Source organism: Crinia signifera, chromosome 8 (genome assembly GCF_055691185.1).
Source record: "Crinia signifera chromosome 8, ASM5569118v1, whole genome shotgun sequence".
NCBI lineage: Eukaryota > Metazoa > Chordata > Amphibia > Anura > Myobatrachidae > Crinia > Crinia signifera.
The window spans coordinates 119,659,625-119,672,548 of NC_139224.1; the positions used below are offsets into that span (position 1 = coordinate 119,659,625).

The 12,924-nt window shown below is 40.0% G+C and overlaps 1 protein-coding gene across 3 annotated transcripts in view; it reads right to left on the reverse strand.

Annotated features, from left to right (window-relative positions):
• Positions 1–8,976, reverse strand: part of PLPPR5 (phospholipid phosphatase related 5) — a 281,612-nt gene extending 272,636 nt beyond the window's left edge. The window contains exon 1 of one of the 3 annotated variants that reach the window (XM_083157061.1): positions 7,783–8,976. In XM_083157061.1, the coding sequence (XP_083013187.1) occupies positions 7,783–8,013 (231 nt within the window). In that variant the 5' untranslated portion in view covers positions 8,014–8,976. The remainder of the gene's footprint in view (positions 1–7,782) is intronic. The other 2 variants (XM_083157062.1, XM_083157063.1) reach the window with 2 other exon arrangements.
• Between the last annotated feature and the right edge of the window lie 3,948 nt (positions 8,977–12,924).

A 12,924-nucleotide genomic window follows, 5' to 3' on the forward strand; every position in this document is an offset into this window, starting at 1 on the left:
CATCTTTAATGGAGAAGGAAATAAACTTACTCTAATCTTTTATGGCCTGGTTGGTATTCAAACATACAGTACTGTACATGTAATCATGAATTTCCTGAAATAATCAATACGTACTGTATACATTGCCCTAGATTTTCGAGAGAACAGGCCCCGGGACTGAGAATATGAGAATATGGATACCCTAATTTAAATTAATTTAACATTGTATATGTCTGGAAATCTTTATCTTTTTAAATCAAGTTCTATATAAGGGACAAGTTAATTATGCTGAGTGCTGATGATATTGAGTTCTCTTATTTTTTTTTACATCTGTTCTAGTAATTAATAATCTCATTTTATTTCTCCTGCTGTGCAGCAGTCTGTTGCTTCATTTACTGAATCATTGAACCTATGGTAAATGCAGTGTCAGAACACACTGACATTTTAATAAAAACTTTTAGGGAAAGGAAGATTGCTGTGTTTACAGCAGTACAGCAATATATCAAGTGCCATGTCTACTACAATATGTCTTCTATATGTAGACCTAAACTACATACAGTAAGCCAAATTAATATTGTCCAGTCTTGGAAGTCTAGGAAATGTTTATTGTCATTCAGGGAAGGCTCTACCATTAGGCAGCTTTAGGCAGCTGCCTAGGGCGCCAGACTCGGGGGGGGGGGGCGCCACCAAGCCTATCAAAAATTAAGGATGTCTATGAGGATCCTTGTACTTAATGCAGGTGGCATTAGGTACCTCCATACTTTCCCTTGAGGCATACTTCCCTACTTTGCTGCCCCCCCCCCTCATTGTACTCTGTTGTGGGAAAGGGGGGCCTCAAGGGAAAGCGAGGACTTGCCCACCTTCCCAAGGTAAGGCTGGGAGGACCACCCAATTTTTTGGGAGTCTCCCTGAAGTTTGTCAGGTATGCCTTAAGGGGTTGGAAAGTGGGTATTGGTGGCAATATGGGGGAGAGGGGGGGGTGCAGTAAGTTGATGTTTTGCTAGGGTGCTGTGCAGCCTTACACCGGCCCTGTTGTCATTGTGTTAGCATTAAAGATAGTTTGTGCTTCCAAAGCCCAACATATCACACACAGCACCGATTTTTTTACATTCCCCGAACTTTAACAGAGGTGACTGAAGAACTCCTTTGGGTTCTATTGTGTTATTGAAACATATGTGTAAAGTACATGTCTGCATTCACATTCATAACCAAAAAAAAAAAAGTAGTATCACCAAAAGGTATAGAGGAGGGTTCCCTATCTCTCAGCCACAACCCTCATCAGTCTCTACAAAATATTGAAGTCTTAAATAAACTACTTGGAACATATCAATACTTGGAATACTTGTAAATAAAAGTTGACATAAACATACAAACAGATTCAGATGCAGTGTGCAAAAAAAGAAATACAGAAGTACAAATACAGTAGGTACAGTACATGCATAAGAAAATCAATACTATTACTAATACTAAGTATTAATATTATATTTTATTTTTAAGGCCCCACAAAAAAGTTTTGCAGCGCCGTACAAAATGTACACACTTGAAGAGTACAGGGAGACAGCACTTAAAATTACAGTAAATAAATAACAAAAATAGAATACAGGTAACTAAGAGCACCACAATTCAATACACCAGGGGTTCCCAAACTTTTTTGAATCACAACGCCCCAGAGCATCAAAATATTTTTCAAGGCACCCCTAGGCCAAATGCTTCTTATCGAGAAATTCAGAAAAAAAATATTAAATTAAGTGCATTGTGTTTATATGTCACAGTTATCTGGTGAGGGACAGGATTTGCTTCTGTTTGTCCATATATATTATGATCGGCAGCTACAAGCACTGGTTTTGCCTGTTACATTGACCATAAATAATATGAATTGATCCTGGTCCACCAACCCAAGGTACCCCTGCAAGTGTCCTGAGGCACCCCAGGGTGCCTAGGCACAGAGTTTGGGAACCACTGCAATACACACTACAGCTTAGATAGAAGTAGTGAGCAAGTAATCTATGTACTACTAGGGGCTGGCGGCCAAAGATAGAGATGTGACATTACCAGCAGGAGAGTATGTCTGCAAAGATGGTCCTTGAGTATGAGAGAGCTGTAAGTGAAATGTGAGGAGAAGTGGGTTATGACAACAAGAGGGAAGAGGGCCCTGCTCTGAGGAGCTTACAATCTAATGGAGTACTAATCAAGGATTACATTTATGAAATGTAGCCTTTACCGAAACATGTTGAAATTTATTGACAATAATATCCACTTTTGTTCAGGATTATTTTAAAGATTATTCACCACATTGTTAATTGCAGCTTCTGTCATCAATGACTGAGATCAGCTGTATAAAAGGTAGCACTTTCTGTAGAGATCTACTTCTTACACAGATGGAGCCTCTCTCATCACAGCGGCTCCCGGCACACCACCAGCCAAATAGCATCTGCTGAATGGGGCGTGCGCACGTCAGCAATGGATGTGTGAGGGTATGGGATGCTCACATGTCCATGTCCGCCAGATACCAGCGGATGGCGCAGTGGTGGACACGATGAAAACGGCCCCATCTGAAGATATGCCCAATTTTTGTCCTTTTTATCATCATGTTGAAAAATCCCTCTTGGTGCACCAGGTTCTGCTTGACTATCCTCTGGCATGTGTTTCTCAACTATTTACCCAAAAGTGTGTATTAGTCTCAATGCGGTGCACCTTGGGTACACCAGGAGTCTGATATCTATTTAGGAAATGCTACAATGTAGCTGCTATGTCTTTTATCCATGCCAAGATTAGTTGTGCTATGTTTACAGACTCAGGGGGGTATCTTTTTACCCCCGTTAAAAAAACGGGAGTGAAAATTGAAGGGGTTTTAGTGGACTGCCGTGAAAAAGTCCTGCTTCACACTAACCTGTGTTTTCACCTGCTATGACTATGCTTCACCTGTGTGAGGCAAGAAAAACAAATTCCCAATAAACCGTGGCTGCCCATGGCTTATCAGGGATAATTAAATAGCCCTGATTGATGCTATTTCCCTTAATCAGTGATCATAGGTGATAGGATATCTCCATCAGTGGCACATGGATATACAAGTGTCACAGACTCCTGGTACATCCTAGTCACATTATGATTATTTTCAGGTAAAAAGACATGAAAAAGATACCTGATGCTAGTAGAGTTGCATGGGACATGGTGGCTGATTCTCATTCTTAAACCTGCCCATAAAGAGCACTAATATATAGTACTAGGGGGCAGATGTACAGTATGAAGGTGCACTTTTCATTTCGTAAAGTTCAGGTCCTGCTTCCTTCAATATCGCAAAGAAGCAGGTACCCATATCACCCTAATGTATTATGCAGCCCAATGCCAATAAGGAGAGCTGTTATGTCTCTCCTTACCGTCACCCCCATCAGGACTGTACATGTGCCGCTGCTCTCTCCCCCCCAGCCTGTTCACTGGGCATACGTAAGATCTCATTTGTATTGCAAGATCACATGTGCAGCCTGGAGCCAGCAGCAGGGACAGTCTTGTCCCTGTTGTACAGAATGGAAATCACCAACCCAGGGATCCAAACACAGCAGCTTTTATGGGCATTCATACATAACCCGAGCCACAAACTGCAATGCGGAAACACAGGAAGACAGTACCTGTACGGTAAGCTCAGGGCTGCCCCAAGTGCTTATTAAGCGCAAGCTTAATACTGTACATTAAAGACACATTTTTCAAGTGTTAGTGCAGGAAATGCAGAACAAACAGGATCAGATTCACCAACTGATATATTTATCATGTTTTATGGATATAAAAGCCATGTGTGTATTAATGTGGAATGCAGAAAGAGTATCTCAATGCACACAATGAACAGCACACATGTTACTTAGACCAGAAATACAGAAATTGAGCCACTACCACCAGTCTTCAATATGTAACAAGTTACTTCTTCAGAGCAAGAAGGTAGAGTTCAATTATATATCTTTATAGATTGGTTGGTAATACTGTTTCTGTGTAATATGTACGATTTTAAAAATCTTTCTATGTGACCAACAGTGGTGTCTGTGAACAGTGTATTATAACTGGAAATGGGCTTTACTTGAAGTGTGAACTATAAGAATAAAACAAGGTGGTTGCAGGGAAAAAGTGCAATGAATTACGAAAGTGCAGCCTGCTATTTCATAATGGAGAGACACCACCTCCTATAGAGGGTATGCTCTCCCGGTGAATAGGGATGGACTATACCAGAATACGTACAGTAGGTACTAAGAGGAGAGCGATGCCCATCTGCATTCCAAAAATATTGCTAAAAGGATTGCTGCCCTTCACTTTGCCCTAAACAAAGATGGTGGCTTTGGACTCCCATATTATAAAGAAGTAAGAAAGTGGTAAACCAGCAGAAAAGACATAAGTTCCATGGGACGGAAGATGTGGAGGTTTGTGTCCCTTGAAATAAGGACCAGTGCCCACATTAAATGATAAAATTGTGTGAGAGATCGCCGCTAATTTAATGATAGCAGAAGTGGAAGTGAGCTATCGGGAGTGGGAACGCAACCGGAAGTGCCATGTAAAATGTACGGCACTTCAGAGAGTGTGAAAATCCCAGATTCTCTGATTCGCACAGCAAGAGGCTTAATTAAACCCAGTAAGGGGGTATAAATATGGCCTCCAGAGGAAAACGTTCTTTATCCAGCCTGAGGAAGGAGATTATAGATCTACGAAACGCGTTGCTGTTTGGACTAAGAACTGATGCACTTTGGAAATCTGCACCTTTGAAGCATCTGGACACTTTATGGATGCACTTTGTACTTTATCCGGGATCTGACCCCTAAAACCATCTGCGGTGGTGCCGCAGACTTATACCCAAGTATAGTCCACCGCAGCACCAATATAGGGTGAGGTACCATTGCTAAGACTGTTTGTGTTCATGTTAAACCACCTAGAGGAAAATGCTGTGATCCATATGTATATGATAAGCTTTTAATTTCATTTAAAATAAAACTGTTTTTATCATCACATAAATTCCTTATAACTTTTTATGACATTTGCACCAAGCTATTCATTTATTGCTATGACGTGTGAATTATGACTGATGATATGGTGCTGGTAAATGTAGTTGACTGTTATAATAGTTTCTACATGTATAGCTGGCATAAGTGTCTATATTCAGTATGTTGCTAGTACAATCATGTGCAACTTTAGAAAGAAGATTGAAGGTTATGATCTATACCTTCAAAATGACCCAATTTGCTCTTGCTCAACTTCGGAGGTAAAACAAAATGTAAGAATCTAAGCAACGTTTTTTCTTCCCCCAAATACTGTATTCACAATGTCTACCCAAATGAATATAAAGGTAATACCACCAAATCATCAATCCATCACTACTGTATAACCACAATCAGCAATGCCCACACATGGTTATAGCATGGAGACAGCAGAGGAAGTGTGTATAGTATAAGTGATGACATTTTTTATATGCTATAGGGACATAAGTCATAAGTATAGGGACATAAGGCTATAAGTCTTCTTCCATAAGTGATACAGACCTAGCAAAAGAAATTGCCATACCATTTACCAGTGTAAAGTCTACTGGTGTGCAATCATAGATCAGCATTATTATGGTGACTCAACATATGATCTATTACAAAGTAGTATTCCGCTACCACTGTGTATGATGTGAGAGAAGATTTTATTTAACGGATGCCAAGGATTTAAACAATATGGGTATATGAACCAGCCTTTGTAATTATTACATGCACTTGTAATCCAGAGAATCTATTTTATAATATTAAATTACCATTAGCCATTAAAACAATAAATCATGTATAAAAGACACATATTTATAACATAAAAAATGTATAACATTATAACATGCATATTATGTAAACCATGTATAGTTCTATTTGGAAATTTGATCTAAGGAATATTAATATGTTGCATTAAGAAAGCCTGTTTCGCACATTCATATCCCCATATGTATTGTGGGCAACAATCAATTAACTTCAATCTGTTCCACCCATAGCAACTTGCACTACCAAATACATCATGCAATGAAGAGCCTTGTCATTCAGTACGGAAACTCACATAACATTGTAGCACGTTGTCAAAAATGAAATTGTCCATAAATAAATTAGGAGTTAAAACAGAAGAGGGGCATACTTAACACCATGGCTAAAAAAGATACATTGCAACTTTTTTCATTGCCAGAGGCCTACAGCACATTACATTATGTTGTAGACTCATGCAGCATTGATGAGGCCAAAGTACATGTAACATGTCTGACCTAATCTTATCACCACCTATGATTCCTCCATGGCCTGATGCAAAGTTCTCCAAGGTTTTCTAAGGTCTTTGAATAGATTTAAACACATTAATGTACACATTATTCAATGTCATCCTCCTAAAATCCAATAGCAAATCTCAAAAAAGTAAATATACTGAGTAAATCACACCCTAGAGAACTGGAATAAATATTATTTTGTAAACCGTTGAAATAACACAACTAAGCTGTAATGTAAAATGGCTCTCTATAATGTAGCGGTTCTCAAACTGTGGTTCCTGACCCCAAAGTGGGTCCCGACCTTCTCAGCATGGGGTCGCAACTCCATGTTGCTGACCATCAGGCTGATGACTTTTTTAATCTCAGTCAGTGATTCAAGGAGTCTGAAAAATCTGTTGAATTGTCTGCTATTTTAGACTCCTCCCATCATTGGGTTCCTCCACAATGCTGCCATTACTGTCTGCTGAGTACACATGTGATGTGATGACCTTCTGCAGTAACTTGCTGGGGTCCTGTCATTATTTTTATTGTCTGATGGGGTACCAGAGCTAAATAGTCTGAGGACCCCTGCTATAATGTAATGAAAACATTTATTTTCAAGTTGAAAGTGATATATTTCCAAAATAAGGAAGTATGATTCTGCCCATTTAACTCTTCTATGCCCAGGAGATAGTTTAAAGCTTCTGGCTGTTGTGACTACAAAGGGTTATAATTTAAACTACCAAAGGTTACAAAGCAAGAAGATTACATTTGCATAAACCTCTTAAGGTTCTAATAAGGGTGTGTGATTGCTTGTGTGGGAGCTATTATTACACAGCTAAACTGAAAATACCATTAGAACTTTATGTACAAAGTAAAAAATGGGCCGTTGTGAACTACAACTACTGTTTCTTAGTATCCACATAGACCACGTTATTAAGTAAAATCACCTAGCTTAAGGTCACTGCAGAATTGTATGTATGTCATTAGTTACAGTATATGGTTATAGCTAAAAATTCTATAAACTTTAATGAGCCTTGTAGGCAGCCCAGGACAGAGCAGTGATCTGCAGAGTACAGAAAGACACAGCATAATCAAGCACACACAGTCACTTGAGAGGGCAGTAAGTCGAAAAAGGAAGGGGGGGGGGGGGGGATTACAGAAAAGTGATCGTCAGAAGAGGGAGCTGCAGGCAGTTTAAGAACCATTTCACAATATATATATAAAAAGAACGATCATGCAGCTTTAAAATGCAAATAAAGTGCAGTCAATCTACAGAGTCGTAAAACGAATGCCACTAATAGAAAAAGAAGGTTGCATTGCATCCATATAAAAAGTCTATTCCAACTCTAAAGACACAGTAAATGGTATCACTATTACATACTACAAACAAGCAGTCAAGTAACAAACACAGGTTGTTAGCAGTCCCATTTTTGCTTTATAAATGTGCTGCATATGTGTGTTCAATATGTGTTCTATGTGTAATTAATAGCGATCTGCTGGGATCTTCCAAATCTCCTCTTTACCTCTCATGTGCACTGGAAGAGCTATCACATAAAATGTCAAAAGAGCCTTACCACAAGCACTGGGACCCCAGTGACCAGGGAGAAGAGGAGAACCGGTGGGATATCGCTGCTTTCATCGGGTCCTGGATAGGGCTTGGTGTAAGAACTATCGAAGCAGAAAAACCCTTGGACATTCACAGTGAACGTGTCCGTGTACTCGAAGTAATAAGCCAGCATTACAGTCCCTGCCATAATCACCATCTGGAAATAAAGCATGATCGTCAGGGAGAATTGAAAAGTCATTTAAAGAACCATCCACACATTAAAGGCACAACCGGAGCTCTCGGAGCTGTCGCTACTTCCAGTGCTGGAGCTCCGGAGCTGTCTCTGCTTCCAGTGCTGGAGCTCTCAGTGCTGTCCCTACTTCCAGTGCTGGAGCTCCGGAGCTGTCCCTACTCCCAGTGCTGAAGCTCGGGAGCTGTCCCTACTCCCGGTGCTGAAAATCGGGAGCTGTCCCTGCTTGCAGTGCTGAATTGTAAATCTCTTTCCAGGAGAGACACTTGTGTTCGAATAGCTGCTTCCTTTTACCCAGGAACAAGCTCCAACCAAACAAGATCATCTACTTAATTAAAATGGTTGCTGAATTCACTGGCAGATTTGCATCAGATGCCTACACATAGTAAGTTAAAATCGGTGACTGACGTTTAAAGCTCCAGCTTCACGATAATTATTTTCACCTTTCCCTGATTAGGCAAATCACTGATCCATTGTAACCTCCAAATAGAATTCACATGGTTACAGCTGCTTCCCAGGTGGTGAAAAATGAGAGATTATATATGATTTTCCTCCTTGCCACAGTGCTGTGTTCCGAAAAGAAATTCATATGGTGAGCCTGCCCCATTGTAAAGCCATCCTCTCCTTCCCACTATTTTGTCATGTAAGGCTGGATCTTTAAACCAGAAAGCCCAGCAGAAAGGATCAGATCCTCCCTCTGTGTACTGTAAGACACAGAAGCCGTTGTCCTGATTGCAAGAACTGAGCTGTATAAATCTGGGAGAATTAGGGAGAATATGATGTTGTTTCTTTGCAAAATAAATGTGTATTTTTTATGTTGGCTAAATGAAAACCAATATGACAAAAATGCCCATAGGAAAAATCCTTATTACTCCTGCAATCTGGTGTAATGTAAAGACATATTGTCTGAACCTCACAGACATTTGGTTAACACGTTGCATCTAGAGCAAGCCTAGCACATCCTCCAGTATTTTTTTTTTAATCTCTGCAATGTGAATAACTTCCTCCTCTTGGCTCAAACTCCTCCCCTTCAAGATACAAAAGATTTTCCGTAGCCTGGAACATGCCCTCCTCCCTGCACTTCATAAATGGACAGTGCAAAAATAAGTGTCTCATATTTAAGAATGACTTAATTGATCTGAGATGTCTTAAAGAGACATCCATGATATAAAATAAAGTACTGTTTATGGAACATAAACGTGCTGTTATTGGTTTGCTGGACATGAAAGTTGTGAAATGTCTCTCATATATTTACACACTTATATTGTATTTTCATTTTCGTTATTTGGTTAAGATTTAAACAATTATTTTAGGTGCTAGTCAGGGATGTACAGAAACTCCCAGGGGCCAAGGAGACACCTGCCTCCAAGACCTGAAGGGAAACTTGCATGTACAGCAGCAGCTGTGCGGACCACAGTGAGATCCAAGTGTGACCTCAAACAGAGTTCTGTGTTATATAGACCTCTGCTGCTATATAGATAATTGTCTGTATCCCTGCTAACACCTGCCATAGGAGACAGGACGGCACCTGACTAGTACTGCTCAGCCTGTGCTGCAGCAAGCAACAGTGCTCCTACTGCTGCTGGACTGTGAAATGGAATCTGTTGGTAAATTCTGATTCTTCATGCTGCAGATGGCTTAACCTTTAAAATCTCACCCTGACCCGCAAACCATTGCACACAGCATAGCTGGAGCCATGTAAACCCCCTGTGGATTTCAGTCCCAGTAGATCTTACTATTTGTATAATTCTGTAAGTCAAGGGTGCGATAGATAGATAGATAGATAGATAGATAGATAGATAAATGATAGATAGTTAGATAGATAGATAGATAGATAGATAGATAGATGCACACCATATTAGCTTTTTCTTGATTTTTAAGGAAGGGTTGCCCCAAACTTTACCTTGCCTCCTGAGGACTGGGATGAACTTACACCCCCTGTGCTAGTGCCTGCTGTTTTGGGGTTATCGCAATTAGTAGAAACTATTCTGTATTTTTAAGTACTGTAAGTGTTATACTTTTGCTTTCTCACAGTGTTATATATACAAATGGGGCCACTCTCATCTGAGCAGCTCCCATCGCACAGGCTGCCATCCGCCACCCTGCACCAGAATGTCGAGACACTTGGAAACAATGAGCGCGACCCCATCTGTGTATATATAAATGTATATAAAGTGTATGTATGTAAAGTGGAGACGGGCACTCCATTTTGAATATATAGGTACTTAGTTGGTTGCCTTCGAAGGGTACAGAGACACTTGGTGAAGATGGTACGGCACTCCAAGCATGGCTTCAGCAGACAAGAAGGATAATTCCACAGTTGAGGTACACTTATTATATAAGGTCCCATGGCCAAAGCATTACTCCTGTGGTTGGTCAACCTAGGCTGGGTCCCTGGAGGAGTGGGACCCCCCATCAAAGGGGTCCCTCTCTCCAGGGGAACCCTGGCCCTGGATTTTCCCTGGGAGGTGAATGCCAGGCTGTTTGTGTAAAATAAAGTGTTTAAAAAGTGTTTAAAAAGATATTGGGCTCTGTAGTAGAACTACAGGGCCCAGCAAGCCTCCCCCACATGCTGTGACTTGGAGAACCACAAATCCCAGCATGCATGGACTTAATGGAATCGCTGGGACTTGCAGTCCTACTACAGAACCAATACCAAATAAATGAGACCCACATAAATAAGGTATAACTTTATAAAACCCTTCACACATCCATACTTACCTATTTTGATCACATAGGTTCGTTCCACTTCTCCATGTAGAATCCAAAAGGGTACCTGAGAAAATAAAATTATACTCACCATCCATCCAGTGTAGATCGCATCCTCTTCTTTCCCTGTAGGCATCCAGGGGTTAAAAAAAATTGCTAAATATCCCGGTACCAAAGGATTGAAGGAAGCCTATGTTTACATATGGGTTTCTTTCCCCAAATGCTGGGTCCCTGTGGAACAGGGAAGGATTCCCCACTCTAAGTAGACATAGTTAATTAGGTCAAGTGTGTGGTTTGCATTATATAACCTTTGTGGTTTCCTAAACCCCAAAGGTTAATAGGTTGAGTGCGTGGACTGACCTAATTAACCTTTGTGGATAGATGGAGATATTAATTTTAATTTTTACAGGTACTCTTTTGGATTATTCAAGGAGAAGTCAACCAAACCTACCTTATCATAACAGGTACCTGTGGATGAGTGAAGGTTGTAATGAAGTTATACTTTACTTGTGTGAGTCTCATTTATTTCGGTATTAGTTCTGTAGTGGGACTACAAGTCCCAGTGGGCCCATTAATGCCCCATATGCTGGGACTTGCATGCAGCGGAGGCTTGCAGGGCCTTGTGGTTCTACTACAGAGACCAATATCTTACTTTTCATTATACAATCCTTTACTTTCAAATATTTTAGTTCTTTGACTTCTAAAATAATGCTAGCCCCTATAATTTTGGCCATGCAATGCTATAGATGTGACCCGCTACCGCAAATCCACTTAGCTATAAAGTTCTGGAAATATAGATGCTATAGGAATCATTTACATAATTACGGTCTCAGCAATGCCTGCAAATTACTGTGCTCCTATGAATACAGTACATATATCATTTCCTAAATTGTGTATTTTAATATATACCCAAAGGCAACAGCAAACAAAAATGCACAATTTATGTATAATTTTAAGGCATAATTGGAATTACAAAACAGCATTCTAATGACTCATGAACAAAGCAGGAGATACGGACAAAATACTGTCTGTCAGTAGACCACCAGTGTGATCCCAGAGGCCAGAATCCCAAAAGATCTTGGAGGTAAGTTTTGGAGTTAGGCACTAAGGAGAAGGCTGGGGGTTAGGGAAAAAACTTACCAGGATTTGTCAAGATTCTGGCAAGGATTTTTGGTTATGGGACAAAGGGTTGAAATTGTCTTATTTGACAGTTAATAGGTCACCATCGAATGGGCATCATGAACAATGCAGATATAGATAAAAGGTTGACACAAACAAAAAGTCAAAACATCGAAAGGTCAATGTGAGTTTCTAATGTTTTTTGTGTCAAATTGTAGATTTCATTACATGGATCCAAAATTAGTGTACTGTGTCCCCTCACATGGCTCCTTTTGCTTGCAATCCTTGGGGAAGCTGCATCATTCCCTGCCGCTGTATTCAGAACTCTTTACTGTTCCCAGTTGAAGTCCACCCATGTCATATGTAAACCTTGTCAATACCAACCATATGGTATTGACCTTTTGAAATAGACACTATCGAACAGACACCCAACCCCATTGCAGAGACCATTCTAATAACTTCTGTATAATAACAATAGCATTTTAGTGACTTTTCTAGTCACCTTAAAAATGCATAAACCAATGAACTCATATTATATAGAGTGCATTCTAATGATCCCCAAACAATACAGAGAACCTTCTAATAACATCTGATCAATACAGATATAAATTACATATAAGTGCATAGTGCATTCTGGTGGGCATGGTTTGATTGGTCAACAGTCATCATGTCACCAGTCAGGTTGACAGGAAAATGCTGTAAATATATAACTGTCAAAATGTTGCTTTTACACATGTCAACAATCATCAAGTCTACCGAAATGATATGTGAACATGAATGTTTAATGAGCGGCTCCCCGCCCCCTGCTGGCGAATGTCTAAAAAAAATTTTTTTTTGTTATTCAATATTTATTAATTAAGCACATGAATACAAATAGCATGCCCCTTCAAAGAATAAAGGGCCTTATTCGAGTTCACTCTTTCAGATAAAATCTTTCTTAGATGGACAAAACCATGTGCACTGCAGGGGGGGCAGATGTAACTTGTGCAGATCTAATTAGATTTGGGTGGAGTTTTACTTCAAAGTGAGATCTATAGTGCAGTGTTAAAATAAAGCAGCCAGTATTTACCCTGCAAAGAATCACCAAAAAAT